At 44.6% G+C, this 19078-nt stretch overlaps 1 protein-coding gene across 5 annotated transcripts in view; it reads right to left on the bottom strand.

Moving 5' to 3' along the window:
- LOC144817744 (uncharacterized) overlaps window positions 1–19078 on the bottom strand; it is a 163114-nt gene that overhangs the window by 4489 nt on the left and 139547 nt on the right. For all 5 annotated transcript variants that reach the window (XM_078674528.1, XM_078674527.1, XM_078674526.1 and 2 more), the window contains 2 exons: window positions 11231–11601; window positions 1095–2092 (listed from right to left, as the gene is read on the bottom strand). In XM_078674528.1, coding sequence (XP_078530654.1) covers window positions 1095–2092; window positions 11231–11601 — 1369 coding nt within the window. The remainder of the gene's footprint in view (window positions 1–1094; window positions 2093–11230; window positions 11602–19078) is intronic.

A 19078-nucleotide genomic window follows, 5' to 3' on the forward strand; every position in this document is an offset into this window, starting at 1 on the left:
AAGGAAGGAAAACAAGCGGATTAAAATGTGCGCATACATTTGTTCTGTGAGCAAGTATTCAGAAAATACACTGGGAATTTGGTTAAAATGATTACTCAATTGTACTGACTGGAACTTTTGTATAGTGCTTGATATCCCAGATGAAACTGCAAGAGCACTGCGATTTCCATTGGTTTTAAGGTGTATGGTTACAATGGGTTTGGATCTAGTCATTCATGAGAGATAATGGCTGAGGAGTGTGGTTTGAAGACCTACTCTGAAGATGTGGCTTAATCTGCACTTTATAAGCGGAAGATGAGAGGAGTTGTGGCTGTGCATACCTAATTTCCTATCTGTAAGGATCATTTTCAGTAACTAGTGTTATGGTGCATGGTCAGTCGTTTTGGACTGGAGGGGAATGTTGACAGTACTGATCTGGAAGGAGGTACAGTCATCAATAAGAGTAAGCGTTGAATGCACAGATCTGGTTTTGCGGTACTTGATTAAGGGCGCGTGGTTCAGGTACATGAATATTACAGTGAGGTACATACTGCTTTAATGGGGATTCTTTTAGAAGCCAAAGAAGGCAAAAGAAAGCAAGTGTAATAAGGGCCCATATTTGTAGGGTTAGGAGCGGTCTTGCAGTCACATTTGAGTTCAGTGCAATCCACAGTATAAATCATGGTACTCAAAACAGAAATGATGGACAAGTTGGAAGAGCATAAGGACAATGGTAAGTTAGACCTTATGCGGGAACCTCGAGTAAAGGAACATTCAAAGCAGACAGTAGCTCAATGTGCATAATAAAAGTAGCACCACCATAAAATCACCGTATTCACCAACAATGGACAAAATACCAAAATGATATTTGAAAGGATGCATACAAAATAGATTTGCTTCTATATTCACTAATAATGGACAAGATACTAAAACTATATTCAGAGGGCTGCATACAAAACAGATTTGCTTCTGTAACCGTGTTTTTATCTTGTATAAATAGAAGCAAACTAAATATTTTCTTTTACCACTTACTTTCTATATATTGTAAGTGCAAATTAATTCTCTTATTGGAGCATTTAAACAAAAACACTGGTACAGAAAATAAAACGACTTACCCCTTTGGTGCTTTGCTTTTTTTCAGAGCCCAGTGTTGCAGGGGACGACTTCTCTAAGGGCATGCAAACAAGGTCATCTTCATCAGAGGAAACGTAAATGATGTCAGGATCGTCTTGCATTTTTTTAGAGGATAGTTTTGAGGACGGGCCACTGTCTTGTTTTTTTTTTAATGCACTGCTAGACTGAGGTTGTTTCGCAGCATTGGATGCTTTTGGAGAGGGGGGTGCTTCACAAGCACAGTCGGAGTCATCATCCGATTCATCAGCAACGTCGAGCTTTTCTGAAAGGGCGTTCCCAGGCTGATGGTTCTTCAACAGCATACTATTGGTGCCATCATTCAATAACCTGTTATCGATGCCCACGACTGCAGACTTGGATGTGCTGTGAAAAGAGGGCTCTTTGCCACGATCGGATGCTGGTGGGGCTGTGTCAGCGCCCGCCTTCATTGATGTATCGCCAGTGTCAGACTTTGTTGTTGCTTTACCAGTATCCGGATTCGATGCTGTATGCGCAGCAGCCTTCTGCGTTGTTTTGCCAGTGCTAGGCTTTGACAACTCTTTGCCAGCATCCGGATTCGATGCTGTATGCGCAGCAGCCTTCTGCGTTGTTTTGCCAGTGCTAGGCTTTGACAACTCTTTGCCAGAATCCGGATTTGATGCTGTATGCGCAGCAGCCTTCTGCGTTGTTTTGCCAGTGCTAGGCTTTGACAACTCTTTGCCAGCATCCGGCAGTGTTGCGGTGTCTGCCACAGGCGTTGATGATGTCTTGCTAGTATCTAGCTTTGTCTGATTTTTGCCACTCTGGTTTTCAACGCTTTTTGATGTGCTGCCAGAACTTTTTGATAAACTGCTGCTAGTGGCAGGCTTCTTTGTCGAAGTACTGGAATCATTTTTTCCAGAGACTACAGTGCTGCTTTCTTTCCTTTTTGATGAGCTGCTAGACTCACGTTTATTTGAAAGCTCGCGAGCATGGCGGCTTGACTCTGAAGGTTTTTTACCTGAGAAGAAAAGAAACAAAATCTAAAGATACGGAAACACTGAATGTTGTTTAAGATGAAAAGAAATGCTCTTCAAGTTTTCGACACTGAAATCTCAAGATAAAAGTTATCCGCTCAATGCCATTCTTTCAAAATAAACACAAGATTTATTTTCTTCTTATAATAATTTTCCCTTTCTGGTTCTTAATCTGCATTTGACTCAACTTCTAGAAGTATTAATGTCAGTTTCCCCTAACCGATGAGAACCAACAATTCCCATCAATCCTACTTTATGCCTGGCTCAACTAATAAATGGAAATTGCAAATAATCTATATTAACTTTGTACATACTCAAAAGCAGGAGGCACAGAGGCCCCTGTATAAAATTAATGAAAGAAACTGTATATTCACAAAAATGAAAAATCATTCCTGTGGAAGAGCTGCAGCAGCTGCAGGCACCACACTCTTTATTCTATATGAAATAGTACCCCAACACAGCAGTCTCATGGTCTTCCTAATTAGCAGTGGCTCTATTGTCTTTCAGGGTGCCAGCAAGAGGGAAAACAAGTACATTCTCCATAAGCAAGGACACTCAAACAGACATTTATGTTTAAGAATTAACAATAATAGGCAGATATGATAGTGCCCTACAAAGGCACACATACGTACGTTTATAATTTTAAGTCTCAGATCACACATTTACATTATTTCACTCAGCCGTATAACTCTCATATATCAACGAAACTAACAGTCAGTGAAGTGGGACAATTAATTCCTGCTAGCAGATTTACAAATGGCTTCATTTTCATACCTACTTTTCCTGCGTATAAATTCCCTGGCAAATATGTGCAAACCAGTACAAAACGGATGCATGTGTGGGTGCACTGCTGTTATTTTGAACCACTCACTTACAGTATACCCTTAGTGGAACACAGTTGGCCACATAGATAGCATAAACAGTCAACCCGATAGCATAAACCCTGACTGTGCAAAAACGTTTAGGACCATTGCTTTCCATCTGTTCTTGCAGCTACCTAGAAACAATTTTAATTATTTCAACAAATAACCTTTCTTCTGATCCTAGTTAACAATACATAACTGGAACTAGTGGGTCATCCATACTCTCCCCTTCCTTCCCACCTAAGTGCTATGGATAACATAGCAATCTATAGAGATTATCAAGGTTACAGTGGCAATGCTTTTGTAGCAATGGACCCTTCGCCGGCTGTCAGGCTTTTCTGAATAAAATATTAAGCTAAGATCAATAGACAGAGAGAGAGACAGTAGATCATGTTGGCGATTCTTTAATACTTATTGTCACACCTCTTTTTTTTTTATTTGTTGCACACTCTTCACATTAGTTATTGCAGTAGTCTGATATTCCCAAGGCAGAAAACGAAAATGTTGACTTACCAGTGTGAGTAGTTTTGCAGCCTGAAAGGTTTTCTGGATTCATTTGCTATGCATTTAAACCACCTCCTAGTGGTTGGGTCCGGAATGGTCTTTTGTCCTTTTTCTCGCTCCTTTGTTGTGTGTGGGTGTCGACCATTTGGTGGTAAGTCCATACCATGCGTGACGTCAGTCAGCATCCTGGACGTTCCTGTATGTGGTTGCCATCTTCAGCTTCTTTTTCTGCTTTTTCTTTTGTGTTCTGTTAGGAATTACCATCTTGGCGTGTTGCTCAACTTGCCTGAATGCTTTTATCTCAGTCTTTGAAGAGGCAGGTGGGTCGTATGTTAATTAAACAACTCTTCAGGCTGCAAAACTACTCCTACTGGTAAGTAACCATTTTGTTTTGCAGCATGAACCCCTTTCGGGACTCGCATGCTGTGCATCAGGTTACGTAGTGGTGCTGCTTTTCTTAGGATGGGTAGGTTGAGATGTGAATGGGTTACCAAACAGGTGTTGTAGTTCTGTTCCACCTGTGCTTCCTTATTTACCCGGATGTCCACATGATAGTGTTTTGTGAGGGTGTGTGGGGCTGACCAGACTGCAGCCATACAAATGTCACCAATAGATACGTTAGCTAGGAACTGTAGGGTTGTACCCTTTTTCCTGGTCGAGTGTGCCCCGGTGAGTGAATTTTTTGGGCGGGACATTTTATATAGCACAAACTTGACCCAAGGTATCAGAGCACTTTACATAAGCACCAGTTGCATTACAGAGGATAATTTTCACAATCTACTGTGCAATTGTTCCTTTTGATACCAGTGTACCCTTGCTTATTCTGGCAACAGATAGTAATAGTTTCCCTTGCAAATTTCAGTAACATCAAGATTGGACTAGGCAAATAGTTTCTATCTGGGGCTACCCGCATACCTGATTAAGAGTCTGCAGATGGTGCAAAATGCAGCTGTGAGACTAATCAAAAGAGTTCCTTTTTACACAACGTATCTCTCCGCATATTAAACCGCTCCATTGGCTGGCGGTGGCGAAACGGAAGCTTACAGGGCCCCGAGAGACACTGGCCCTTGTTACATCAGGAAACACATTCTCTCTCCTCTATCAACAAAAATGTTCCTTAAGATCGAACTCTTTGAATTTGCTGTGTGTCCCTCAATTTGCAAAGGCCCATATTGGAGGTAGAACATTTTCAGTGGTGGTTACCAGACTCTGGAATTCCCTTCCGGATAGACTTCACCTAACCCAATCCGAACGGGAGTTCAGGAAGGCACTAAAGACTTGGATATTCAACTAAGGTTAGCCCCTCACATTTCACACCTCACCTGTCTGCTTGACCGTTTCAGCACCGGGACTCCTGTGTGAGGTAGCCGTTGCACCCTACAAAATGCATGATTATTATTATTATAATATAGGTGGCCAAATTCTAGGTATTCAAGAGCCATTCTGGCAGACTGTGTGGTCGGTTCTGGGTGACACATTCTTCTGTACTGCATGATTAACAGGTCCTGTGTTGCTTTAATTTGCCCTCTGGACATCTCTAGTAGGCCAGACTACCATGCCTGTCTGGCCCACGGCACAGCGATGAGTATGAGTGTAGTCCCATGCAGTCTGGCTTTGTTCAGTACCCTAGGGATCCAGGGAATCTGTGGAAAGGTGCAGGCAAATCTCCCTGACCACTCCATAAACAGGGCATTCACCTCGGACTGGTGGTGTGGAAACCTGGACGTGAAGTGCTGTAATTTTGCATATACTGGGTTGTAAATAGGTCTGTTTTTAGCGTCCCCCACCATCTGCAAACGCCATACAGTACTTCGTGCTTTATCTACTATTCGTGGGAGGTGTTTTCTTTCCTGCTCAACCCGTCTGCTTCTGTGTTCTGCTTCCCGGGAAAGTGTATTGTTACCATGATCATGTTAAGTTGGATCACCCAACTCCATATTTCCTGTGTTGGTTTCACCAGAGGGAACGAATAGTTTCTTACCTGTCGGTGTAGTTTTGCAGCTTGAAGATCTTTCTGGATTCAATAGGCTGTGCAATATTCCGTGGTCTAGTGGTTGGGTCCGAAATCGCAGTCTTTTTTTTTTTTTTTTTCCGTAGCCCAGGTGGGCGTCGACGTCCCACATTTTGGTGTACTTCCTGTGACGTCGGCACGCTTCCTGCGGAAGCTCCCACCTTTGGGCGCTATCTTCGGATTCTTTTTTTCTTGTTTTTGTGTTATGTTCGTGAATCCTTTTTCAATGATTTCAAGTTTTTCCTTAAGTAAATGAATTATAACTTTGTCTCTTAAAGTGTCTGTTTGTATATTGTCCTTGTACTTCCACCTTCTCCTGCCTCATCTTTCTGGCGGAGGTGGGTGGGTTCGCTAGTGAAAGATCTCAGAGCTGCAAAATGACACCGACAGGTAAAAAACTATTCATTTTGCACCGTGAATCTTTCTGGATTCACTATGCTGTGCATAGACTTTGTAGCGGTTTGTTACGTTTGTGGAGGCTGGGTGAAAGATGAGCGTTGGTTGTTGAATATATGTTGAAGCACTTTCTGTCCTACTTGTGCTTCCTTGTTCATTTGTATATCCACACAGTAGTGCTTAGTGAATGTGTGCACTGAAGCCCATGTTGCCGAACGGCATATGTCTTGAATCAGTGTGTTAGACAGGAAGGACATTGTTGCTCCCTTTTTCCTGGTAGAGTGGGCTTGTGCCCCCTCTTAGTTCTTGACCTACCGGTTTGTGGCAGAATTGTATTGTTTGTGCGATTCATCGTGCGATGGTTTCTTTTGTTACTGGTCTACTCAGGAAACTGCTTGCAAAGGACACAAAGAACTGCTTTGTTTTCCTGTGCTCTTCAGTTCTTTCCATGCAACGCATTACTGCCTTTCTAGCGTCCAGAGTGTGCAGTGCCCTCTCTGCGCTTGTGGATGGTTTCTGAAAGAAGCTCGGTATCTGTATTGTCTGGTTCATGTGAAACCTTGACACCACCTTTGGCATAAAGTGTAGGTCCGTTCTCATCACCACGCTGTCGTGTATTTGGATGTAAGGTTCTTGTAGCGTTAGTGCTTGCAGTTCGCTTACCCTGCGTAGCGAGGTGATTGCCACTAGAAAGGCTGTCTTTATCGTGAGCATTTGTAGTGAGGCCTTATGGATGGGTTTAAAAGGCAGCTTCATAAGCTCCGTTGGGCCTAAATTAAGGTTCCATGCCGGTGGCGGCTTCCTTTTTGGTGGTGCGATTCTTTTAGCCCCTTCCAGAAATCTTTTTACTACTTGTGATGTAAAGAAGCTCTTTCCTATCTCACCCCTTGTGTACTCTACTATCGCTGCTAGGTGTACTCTCAGCAAGGTAGAACTTAGGTTTGATTTTAGCAGGTGGGTTATGTATTTTAGCACCGTTGATTCGCTAGTCACCTTCTTGTGCAGTTTTTCCCTGATGCACCATTGTGTGAATCTTTTCCATTTTGCCACATAGCACCTCCGTGTAGTAGGTCTTCTTGCCTCTCGTAGCACTCGCAGTGTGCTCTCCGGCAGTTTCAGGAAGACTATGTCTTCAGGAGCCATGCCGCTAGGCAGAGGCTCTCTGGCTCTGGGTGGAGTACCTCTCCGTTTTGCATGGAGAGTAAGTCCTTTCTTTTCCTGAACTTGTGAGGTGGTCCCTGCACCATCTCCACTATTTGAGAGAACCATGACTGTCTGGCCAACTGTGGTGCCACCAGAATCAGCGTCATGTTGCTGGTTCTGCATTTGCTGAGTACCCTGTGTATCAGTGGCATCGGGGAGAAAAGCTTAGCCAAATGTTTTCGACCAGCTTATCCATAGGGCATTCCCCTGGGAGTGTTCCCCTGGTTGCGAAGTATCAGCATTTTGCATTCTGGTGTGTTGCAAATAGGTCTATTGCTGGTGTCCCACCACTTCTTGAATAGCTTTTGTGTTTCTTGTGTATTGAGCTCCCACTCGTGGGATGCAGATGTTTGTCTGCTGAGCCAGTCCGCCCCCACGTTGTCCTTTCCTGGTAGGTGTATAGCCAGGAGGTCTATCTTGAGTGGGATGGCCCATCTCCATATGTCAGGTTCTAGGTTGGATAGCGCAACCGATTGTGTTCCTCCCTGTTGGTTGATGTAGAACATCGTTGTGGTGTTGTCGGTTTGTATCAACACTTTGCCTGTACGATTGTTTCTGGAATGCTTTCAGGGCAATGGAACAGTCTTTAGTTCGAAGTAGTTGATGTGCTTGATCGCATCTGCTGGAGTCCACAGACCCCGCACCTTGAGCTGGTTCATGTGTGCTCCCCATCCCTTCTGGGACGCGTCTGTGGTGATGGTCACTGTTGGATTTTGTGGTGTTAAAGGTTTCCCCTCTGTTATGTTCTTTGTTCCACCACGCTATCTCCTCTTGCACTGCATGCGTTACAACCACTAGATCTTCCCAACGCCCTGTAGCCTGTGACCATTGTTGTTGCAACCATTTCTGGAATGGTCTAATTTGGAGCTGTATATTGGGGACTAGTTGTATGCAGGACGCCATCATCCCCATGATCTTGCTCGCTGTCCTCCCTGTCAGAGCTCGCCCCTTCCGGTACTGACGTGCCTCCTTCAGCAGGGCAAGGGTTCTCTTGTCGCTGGGGAACACCTTGCTCTGTATGGTGTTGATCGGAGCGCCTAGGAAGATCTTCACTTGTTCTGGTTCCATTGAGGATTTCCCCCAGTGTATGGAAAATCCCAGGTCTGTCAGGGTTTCTGTGACCCGCTGTGCATGTTTCTTGCACTGTTTGTAGGAGCTTGCTTTTATTAGCCAGTCGTCGAGGTAGAGGTATACACAAATCCCTTCGCTCCGTAGGTGCGCTGCCACGGCTGCGAGACATTTGGTGAAGACCCTTGGTGCGGAGTTTAGTCCGATGGCCAGGGCTGTGAACTAGTAGTGTGCTTTATCGATAGCAAATCTCAGTAGATGTTTGTGCTGCCTGGTCTATGGTGGACATAAAGTGTCCGTCCCTTATTTGAGGAATTACTTCTTGTAGGGATGTCATTTTGAATTTGTGTCTTTATGTATTGGTTTAGGAACCGTAGATGCAGGATTGGTCTTAACGTTTCGTCCACCTTTGATACGAGGAAGTAGTACGAGTACACTCCCTTGATTCTTTCTTTGAAAGGTACTGTTTCTATGGCCTCCCCTAGGAGTAGCGCTAGTTCTTTTGCTGAGCGGACCTTTCTTTTTGGTTTCCTGTTTGGTGGTTTCTTTTCTAGCTCTATGCAGTATCCAAACTGTATGATGTTCAGTATCCATTTGTCTGTTATTTTCTTCCATTCCTCGAAGAAGTGTTTTAGTCTGCCTCCTACTGGTGTTACATGCTCGTTGATCCTTAGGTCGTGTAACCCTCTTTTGTTGACTTTGTGTCCCTGCCATAGAGGTGTTGTGTGGGTGGGCAAGCTTGCTGGTGAGGAGTTACTTTGAGGTGGGTTGCTGGCCCCCTCTTCTTGTTTGCCCTCGTCCGTTCGCCCTCCCGCGAAAGGACTGGCCCTAGGCTGGTATTGCCAGGTTTGTTTTTGCTGGCCCTGCTGTGCTTGATTGTCGCCCTGGTAGTTCTGCTGGAATGTCTGATATGACGTTGCCAGTTGGTTACCTCTCTTCCGCTTGGCCTCCGTGTCGGGGTGCCTCTTTTCATTCCTCTGAATTGCAAGGCCCCCATGGGCCTTGCAGTTTAGTTTTCTTTTTTCAGTTGGGTGAGTTTCTCATCCACTGGTGCTCCAAACAGGGTTTCTCCATTGAAGGGGGTGTTCAGAATGTTATTCTGTACTTTGGCTTGAAGCCTGAAATCCTCAGCCAGGCATGCATTCTTTCTGTGACCCGGATCATCATGAGCCTGCTGGATGTGTTGGCCGCATCGAGGGCTAATTCCAGGCATGAGTTTGCTATATTCTTGTCTTCCTCCACCAGGTGTGTTGCCCTCTGTTGGCATAGCTCAGGGAGGTGCTTGAGCAGCTGTCCAACCTCATCCCAATGCTGGTACGTATGTCTGTTGAGTAGGGCATTAGAGTTGGCAATGCGCCAGTGAACTGCTGCATTGTCTCTATTTTCCTTCCAGTAAGGTCTATCCTCTTACTTACTTTGTCCGGTGGTGGGGCCTGAGTTTGTGGGAACGTTTGCCCTCTTTCTGGCTATTGCTGCAATGATGGAGTCAGCCGTGACGGATCCCTGGATGTAGGCAGGATCCTTAGAGGAGTGTTTGTATTTCTTCTCTGTCCTGGGTGTGACAGGTCTGCAGCTATCTGGTTCCTTCAATGCCGCCCTCCCCTGGTCCAAGACACTTGGTAGCATTGGAAGGAATTGACTCCTGGTTTGAGTGGGGAGCAGGGTCTCTAAGAGGAAGCAGGCTTTTGGCTTTTGTTCCTCCAGTTTCACCCCCATTGCCGCGTTCCTGATGACCATGTTGTAGATACCAATGTCATCTGGCGGTGAAGGCCTCGAAGGGTACGCCTCCACAGCCTCTTCTGGGCTTTCGGCGTCGAGGTCCTGCATATCCAGGTCCAGCGCCACCGAGGATGCAGAGTCTAAACTCGTGCGCTGACCTTCCTCGCCTTCCTCGTCATAGTATAGGCCCTCTTCCTCTTGGTGGTCTTGGGGCTCTGGAGTTTTCGGCGGCTCTTCGGCGTCAAACTCCTCTTCGTCCTCGACTTCGACAATGGTTGTCGCCGGCTTCGACGGGATGGTGAACCTTTTCATCCGTTTGTCAAATTCTCTTTGACGCCACACAGGTGATAGGCTTACCACAAAAAGGTGGTCAATGACACCCGCGCACACACACAAAAGAGAGAAGGCGGCAAAGAGAATTCTGGATCCAACCACTAGATGGGGAAATAAATGCACAGCGTGAGAATCTAGAAAAGATTCATGTTGCAAAGCTACCACTACTGTGTAATAAATTTCTTGAACTGGTGTACTGCCCAACAGGCCACTACAGCCACTTCCTTCCTATAAACAGCTGGATTACCAACGCATATGAAACCGAAAGAAGGACAACTAACCACAAGCAAAAGCGTTAACAAGATCTTCACCTTTTGATATACTGCCACTTTTTGTACATTAGATTGGAAGGGTCATGTCACAAAACCAACAGATCGATTTTTAAGTCACAGAATTAGCATTAGTATTGATATGAATTTTGTTGGAACTTATTACTTGGATAATCTTCCACCATGAATACTCCATTCCCAGCGGCTACGATACAAAAAGATAATAATGGAAAACATCACCAGACTGCCTCAATTACTGTGTAGTAGATGTAGGGATGTGGAATTCACAGCAGTTAGAATAATCATCTCAGATTGGATTTTCCATCCCTTCATAATATTTGATGGCCGCCTTAATGTTACATAAACCCCTGCACAGCATGAACTCCACTTTATTAACAGTGACTGCAACACCAATACTGCATAATAGTCAGAATAACCATAGGGAACTCAAAGCTAAATGTAGGATTATTTTGTTAATTAAAATGTACTTTTTCCAAACGTCTAGAAGTGGGCCTGGAAATGATCTGGTACTGCTACATATCTGAGGCACTAGCTACATGTTATGTGTTACTATTTGATTTAAAAATAAAAATAAGAAAAAAATACAACAAACATGTTAAATATCTTACATTAAAATAATAAAGTGAGACTACATTAAACATAATAAAAAAGAAAGAAGTTTCATAATAAAAACAGCTTTAACAAATTGCTAGCAATCCTGTGCATAATTAATTATAATTATAGCAATTTTCATACCTTGAGATATAGTGCTCTTTCTGGGAGAACGTTTCCCTCCATCAGCCTTCCGACTGCTTCTTGAAATAGATGTTGATCTCCTATGTCGCCGAGGGGACCTTGAACGATGAGGGGATCTGGAAATAAGAGGGGACCTGGAACGTCGAGGGGACCGAATACGTCGAGGGGACAAGGACCGGCGTTTGGATCGACTTCTTGTTCGGTTCCTAAGTGAAGATCTAACGTGCACTGGGCTCCTTGAACGTGCTTGGTAAGCTTTTGGCTTTGAAGGTGACCTCCTGATACGCTTAGGGCTGTAATCTCGTGATAATGAAATACGCCTTCTGGGACTGTATCGCTCCCGACTTCGATAATCGCGCAGTGGGTATTCTCTGTCAAGAAAAACAAAACCATTAACACAAACCAACTATAGTAGCTTCTTTACCATCTGTAAGCTTGGGGTTTAGGTCTTGTTTGCTTACAGGACACTAGAAAGACAATTCATGGTACGGCTTTATTTTTAGACATGCATCATCTACAATTCAAAGATACACTAAGCATTCTGTTATTCAGAATAGTGCTAAAGCAATTTAAACAATGTTAATTTCGGATTGTTATATTATGTCTCGAGCTCACTGCTGCATGTAAAAGCAGTAAAAACAAGAAGAAATAGCCTGGATTCTAATATATTTAATTAACTGCAGGAGAAAAAGAATGAGGTAGTACACTTGGCAATTACATTAAAATGTCTTGTGGATGATTTGATTATAGGAAGTGTAACTTTGGAATTGTTTTTGTACAGAGGTATTTTACACTTGCTCCTGGGTGACTGGCTCTGTTTTAATAATGTTTTGTAAATATGTTTTGACCCCTTGTATGTTCATGACCGGTCCGGGCCGTCATGTGTCAACGTGGGTGTGTGCGCACAATGGCTGGGAGCCGTCCGAATCCCGCCCGCCATTTATTTCTCCCGCACCGCACAGGAAATAAACCCGCGTCCAAGGGCTTAAAATGTGTATTAGTTATTTGCGTTGTTGTTGTAGCCCTGAAGAAGTCTTGTGAAAGGGACGAAATGCGTTGGCTACATTTGCATTAACAATTTATGAATAAAGAATTCTGCAATTGACAACGCGCTTCTATACATTTAATTGGAACTGGTGTGATGTGGTTGCAAATTACTTTGAATAAATAGTGTTACACCCAAATCGGTATATGTTAATACTGCCTTAAATAAGATATACAACCAGAGAAGACCAGTGATTGTGAGTGCAGATCTTTCTTGTGTATGAGTTTCTGGATAGTTTCCATTTATGGGAGATTAGGAGGCTGTTCTCCCTGATCGTAACACCACTCCTTGTCACTATTCCTACATTGTGAAAAGTGAGGTATTGAAGGACTAGGCCTCTTTTTGTAAATCGTTGTACAGAGCTGTTGACACAAATGTGTGGCAGATTCAGCATCTCCATTGCTCCAAAAATTCCTTATTGTTGCAACCAATACGCTGTGTGCTAAAAACTGTCCTCTAGATATATTAAATTCTTCAGCCTAGTCTTCAAACCTAAGCAATACTCCATCCTGATACAGGTCTCCAACACGGTTAACCCCAAAGGTAGTCCATCTTTCAATCCCTGCTAACGCTCTTACCTGGGCCATTCTTTTTATCCATTTTAATGGCATATCAGGTGAACAGGGTGCTTGGACTCTGCTGTATCACTAGCAGCTTTTGAGAAATTGCAGGCTGTCTCCGCCGAGGAAGAAAGAAGACTTTCAACATGTCCTGCAAATCCAGCTGCGACCCAACACCACCCTCCCGAAGGTTCATTTGACAGTAAACCCACGTATTTAACTATTGCAGTTGAGTCACCAGATAAGGTTCAAGATCAGGACGTTTTCGCTTTGTTACTACTACTCTACGCCTACCTGTTCCCCATAACAATTTCCGAATTAAAAATTCCAATTCCCTAAATAATTGGTGAGGCACCACCAATGGCAACGTGTTGAAGAAATAGAGCAATCTTGGTAGCGCGATCATGTTAGCTACCACTATTCTGTCAGACACAGATAACGGTAAGCTCATCCAATAATTAATACTAGTTCTAAGTGTTCGAACAGCTGCTCCAATATTCCCATCAAATAAATCTTGCTGGCTATGATATACACTCCAGGCCCTCAACCCCCAGTCTTCGTGGTCACTCACCAGGTATGTGACCGCAGTGCGCCAGGTCAGTAGGCGGCACTTCTCAGATGTCTCCTGCGTGGTGCCGGCTCCCTGCTCTGTTCGTCAGCCCGTCTGCATTGTTCAGTTATGGCGCTGTCTTGTAGTTCCTCCCCTCGCCCTCTCTCACGATGTCTGTCCGCGAAGGGCGATGGGTCTATGGGGCCAGCGACCCTCCCGATGTCAGTCGGCAGCTTCGGCGGTCGTGTGAAGTCCGCCTTTGGGCGCCACAGAGTTCCAGGGAAATGGCGCGTAGGTCGCGGGGCACGGCTTGGTCTCAACTCTGAAGCTCCGGCCTCGCGTAGTCAAAGGCCATGGGGGAGGTCGCGACCGCGCCGGCTATCGCCTTGCTGTGGGTGCCGGTGCGGATCCACTCGTCCGATTCATCCCCCAGCCGGTCAGTGGGTGGGCAGGGGGTAGGTGAGGACTCGCCTGCAGTTTTCAGCCGATACAGGAGAGTTGTATCGGATAAATTGCCCGGGAGAGGGGAGTTCAGTCAGGAGCTCTACCCGGGCACGTCTTTCGCCATCTCGGTCCAAGCCACACCCCATCAGGGTTATCAGTGCTATATAAATGCAAACCTTTTTCCCTTTTCTACCCCTCCTCAACCCTTCTCAATCCAAATAACAGACTTACATATCCACCACTCAAATTACTTTCATGTTTCACCATACTAATTCAGCACCGAAACGCGCGTTGGCGCCTAAAGTCGGTCCTGAAATTTATTCTTCGAGTCTCCCGAGTGTCTTGGGGTGATTCCTTCGGGACTTAACTCACCATCGAAGATCTGGCAACTGTTGTACGATATGCTGTTGACGAATGATGAATGTATGAATGTGTTTGAACTTTATGGATGCATTGAATAATTGTGGAGTGCATGGAGAGATACGAGTCCTTTTGAATGTGTTTTGGGCTGAATGGGTGTTTAAATTGAATGTTATAACCGTTTATGGACTGCAATGTGTATGTTTTGATATCTATGTTATTATTATCTCTCTTTGTTACAAAAGAACATATTCTAAAGAAATGAAATAAAAAAATGAACTTTGTCTAATAATGAGTTTGTTCTGGACAGCCTGACTTGCTTCTAGTCTTGGTGAGTTTTGCACTGCTATTCTGCAATATAGGACCCTAATTGGGCCACTAGTATTAGCTAAGGGCACTCTTCTTGTTTCTCTTTATAATTCACCATACTAATTCAACACTAAACGTTATGGGCTCCAGAGTAGTGTGCTACTCGCCAATAAAGCGCTTCAAAACCTCATCAAGGGGTAACAAGCACTATATAAATACAAACCTCTTTCCCTCTTCTATCCTGCACCCTAACCTTCTGTATCCAAATAACTGAATAACATATCCACCACTCAAATTACAGCTTATTTCACTATACTAATTATCAACACTAATCCTTTATGGGTTCCAGATTATCGCTCTACTCGCCAGAAAAGCGCTTCAACACCCATTATGGGTAACAGGTACTACATGAATGCAAACCTGTCTTCCCCCTTTTATCCCTCCGCTATTTCCCAATACTAATTCAGCAATAATCCTTTATGGGTTTCCGGAGTAGCATGCTTAAACACCCCATCAGGTGTAACAAGCGCTAAATAAATACATACCTTTTTTCTCTCTTCTACCCTTCTGCTATCTTTCCCAACACAAATAACTGTCAAACCTATCCACCACTTAAAATTTACTTGCATCTTTCACTATACTAATTCAACACTAATCCTCTATGGGTACCGGAGTAGTGTGCAACTTGGCGAAAAAGCGCTTTAACGCCTCATCAGGGGTAGTAAGCGCTATAAAAATGCAATTACAATACAATACATGCTTGAATCATTTTCAGTCGTCGAGTTGAGTTCCACGGTAACATTTTCAAGCAGTATTTAACAAACATAATAGGCTGTAATGGTCCAAGGCCATGTTATTGATAGCTTATCTATGTTCTTTTTAAAAAAGGACCAAATGTTGAGCACTGCCAATCAGCAACCTCTAGAACTCTCCCAGTAGAGGAAGATTCCCTCAGATTTTCTAAGCACAAGTTGTGATTTGTATTATATCCTCGAAGGGTCTAGAGGCTTGCAGACATTGCCTATGGAGTTCTTTCTCATCCTTAGCCTAGCTAGAGGTACTAGATCTATCGCTGATGAACCTATTCCCAGGAATGCTTTGTATGTTCATACAGAAGCAGACTTTTTTTTACATGTTCTTTGATAGCTGTGTGTCTAAATGTGACAAGGTCTACCACCTACTGATCTGTTATACTGTGCCACTGATGCACAAAGATGGAAATCTTCACTCCCATTGGCTGGGAGGGAAGCTGGTACACGCATTTGATCATGGTTTTCTGTTAGAGCCACGACTATTGGAAGATGTTGTCATGTAGCTCCTGAATATCTTTATACCGTGTTAAGTTAGCATAGGCTCATTAGAGGTTTAAACGCCATTTTTCCTTTTTGCAACTTCTGCACACGACACTTAATTGTTGATTTAGCTCTCAACCTAGTAGTTCGTTGTGGTTTACATGAGAATAATATGTTATTACTCTGATATCAGCTTTGCTTAATAAACTATGTCTGTACAGAGAGTGCTGAAGCTTCAAGAACAACACGATACAGAATTGTTATGAGGTCTGATCTCCACGCCTTCATAGTCATAACATAGGTGCAGCTTCTGCCAACTCTGGGCTTGAGGCGGGTTTTATATTGCTTTGCTTGGGGCACACAATACACACTTGATGCGGTTCGCATGCAGAGAGAGCTGGTGTATGCTGATGTGATTCCTTCATGATAGGACACTAAGGTATGGGCCCGCCCTAATTCGACCCAAAGAGACCTTCTTAGCAAATAATATAATATCTGTGTTAGGGAAGGTGAGATATAAGTGTTGTTAACCCTTATTCATTTACAGCATGTCAACATGCTGTCACCATTCGCTTTTTATGGACTAGTAACTATGCTGGTAATTTTGCTACTGATAATATGTATACTTGTATTATCTAAGATATTGCGCCTGAGAAGACTGCATTAGTAAATAAACATTTCAAATGCACATGTGTTCTTCTTTACTCCACGTTCTGGTTTGTAATGATAGTATGACGAAAGAGTGTTCATGAGTTCCACGTATCCTGAGGTACTGTAAGTTCATGTTCTGGTTTGTCTAAACATTGAGAGTTTGTTATGACCAATGAGACACTGTAGCTAGCTCGGTAAGGGGTTATTTGGGTACTAAGGTGAGTTTTGGGACACCCTAATTCGCCGAGGTTCCAATCCTCTGCACAGTTCTGTGTGAGAATCAGAAACCCTGCGACATGGCGCCCAACGTTTTCGGTGGTCTTATATCATGACACTCGAGTAGTATATTGTTCAAACCTTAACCCCTTCACTACCGTTTCCGGAAAACGGGGTGTCGGTGAAACCTACCTATTTTTTTGAAATAGGTCTTTTTCAAGCTTGATTCTTTCTACAACGGTTTCTTTGACTTACTACCCAGTTGTGCTACAAAGTATTCTTTGTTTTTCTGTAGTTCCAGTGAAATCATGGCTGTGGCCATTGCGCAGCATAGTCGCATTGCGGTGCGCACCCATCTACAGACATACCAGGTCCCGTTGGAGGGCATGGCTGTGATTTTAGTGGTGTGTGCGGATCCGGCGTTCCCGTTTGAATTGTTTTACTCTTGGGTTACGTTTCCGGCTGTGGACGCAAATTCTGGTGTGTTCCACACCTACACACCCTCCCCTGTACCGGCTGAGTATACACCGTACAGGGCACTGGAAATACCTATTGATCATTGGCAGCATCGCGTTTTGTTTGATGGCGCCCTCCCCCACTCTTTATCGGCTGCGAGGTTAGGCCCTTTGTCCATTCCAGGCACGAATTGGCCTGCGTTGGGTGGCTTTACCCCGCACCCGAATCACGGCGCTTGTACCCTTGCAGAAATTCGCAGGCTACATGTTGTCTCAATTTCCGTGATTCGTGCTTTAGTGCAATACATAGGTCGACATCTCCCGGGAGGTCCCCAGGGGGGTGCGGCCGTTCCAACGGATCGAGGCGGTTTACGGCTTAATCCGGTGATGGTAAATTCGGTTTTTGGTCAACGTCCAGTTGATAACGAACACTTCCCTTTCTGGCTAGCTGAGAAGTTTGACCAACTGGAGGCTGTGTTTCCGAATTCTACTCCTGCTGATAAACATAGGATGTTGACGATAACTTTACCGAAGGATTTAACTCCTGAGCTTGTTGACTGTGAAAGCTGGGGGAAAACATTTGCGGCCATTTATACGAGGTGTTTCGGCACCCCGTCTATGAACGCACTGCCTGAGATCGTTAAGCGTGTTCAGGATGATCACGGACCGGAGGCAGCGGTTGAATTGGGTATGCGCTTGTGTGGTTCTTTTGAGATTGTAAGCGATCTCATACTCTCCAATATTAAAGGAGATGCAGTGACTATTCAGGTGTCGTATGCTTTGGCTGCTCTGCCCGATGCCGATAAACCCCGACAGTTAGCAAAGATAGTTGTGGCCGCATATAAAACAATTGGCCGCACAAGTAGAGGTCTGAAATATTTTTCAGTCAAGGAGAAAAAACAACCACAAGGACAATCTGCTGTGTCAGATGTCCAGCCCAAGTCCAAAAAACAAAATTGGCCTAAAAAACAGACACAGGGGAAGCAAAATAAGCAGACTCAGGATTCTTTTCCAGCAAAACAGGCTCCTGCGCCGACAGAAAAAGTTTATGATTTGCGCGATCGCGCGATGATTAAATCACCTGATCGATTTCAGGTTTCTGATCAACGCTCTCCTCGTTCCTTTCAGGACACATCGGCCCCGAAGACCGGTGGAGGAGGAGGCGGACGGGGACGTGGTGGCCAACAAGGACGTGGCCAACCCCGCCAGACTGACGGCGCGGCGAAGCAGGAGGATTCCACACCACAGCGACCGCAGTCGCAGCCTTAACAGCGCATAGATATGCCACAGATAGTGAGAACGCGGCTTCGGAATCTGACGTGGGCTCTGACCTTGCTGGACAGCGCGGCGGAGATTACCATAGTCAGAGAAGCGCTGCGTCCGCTACTGAGGGTGACAGCGACTGACGTATACGTTGTAATAGAAACAGCCGATACGAGACTAGCTCCCCCTGAAAGACTTTATGAAATTGTCCTGTTAATTGAAGGTGACATACAGCGTACCATCAAAGGGGTATTTTGGGAGAATCTTTCTTCTACTTATGATATTTTGCTCTCGGAGGCTGACTGGCCCCCACCTTTTGTGCTCGCGGCGCCGCGAGGGGAGGAGGTAATCCTCCCCAGTTTCGCGAACACTGTCTCGAAAGAGCATGCGAAGCAGTTTGCAGAAGAGTGGGCTCTGGCTCTTGCGCCGGCTCTGTACCGTAACCAATGTGGTTGGGATAAATTGTCACCTTGCCACGAGATCCCGTTGAGGTCTCAGCCGCAGCCTCAACCTCAATATCCCATTCGGCGTGAAGCAAAAGCTTCCGTCGCGGAAATCCTTGAACAATTGGAATATCAGGGAGTTATTGAAACGTGTGTATCACCGATGAATAATCCCCTTTTTACTGTGACCAAGCCTGATGGATCATATCGTTTGGTATTGGATTACCGGCATTTAAACTCGCATTGCCGTAACTGTGCAG

The sequence above is a fragment of the Lissotriton helveticus genome, chromosome 2_1 (genome assembly GCF_964261635.1).
Source record: "Lissotriton helveticus chromosome 2_1, aLisHel1.1, whole genome shotgun sequence".
Classification (NCBI taxonomy): Eukaryota; Metazoa; Chordata; class Amphibia; order Caudata; family Salamandridae; genus Lissotriton; species Lissotriton helveticus.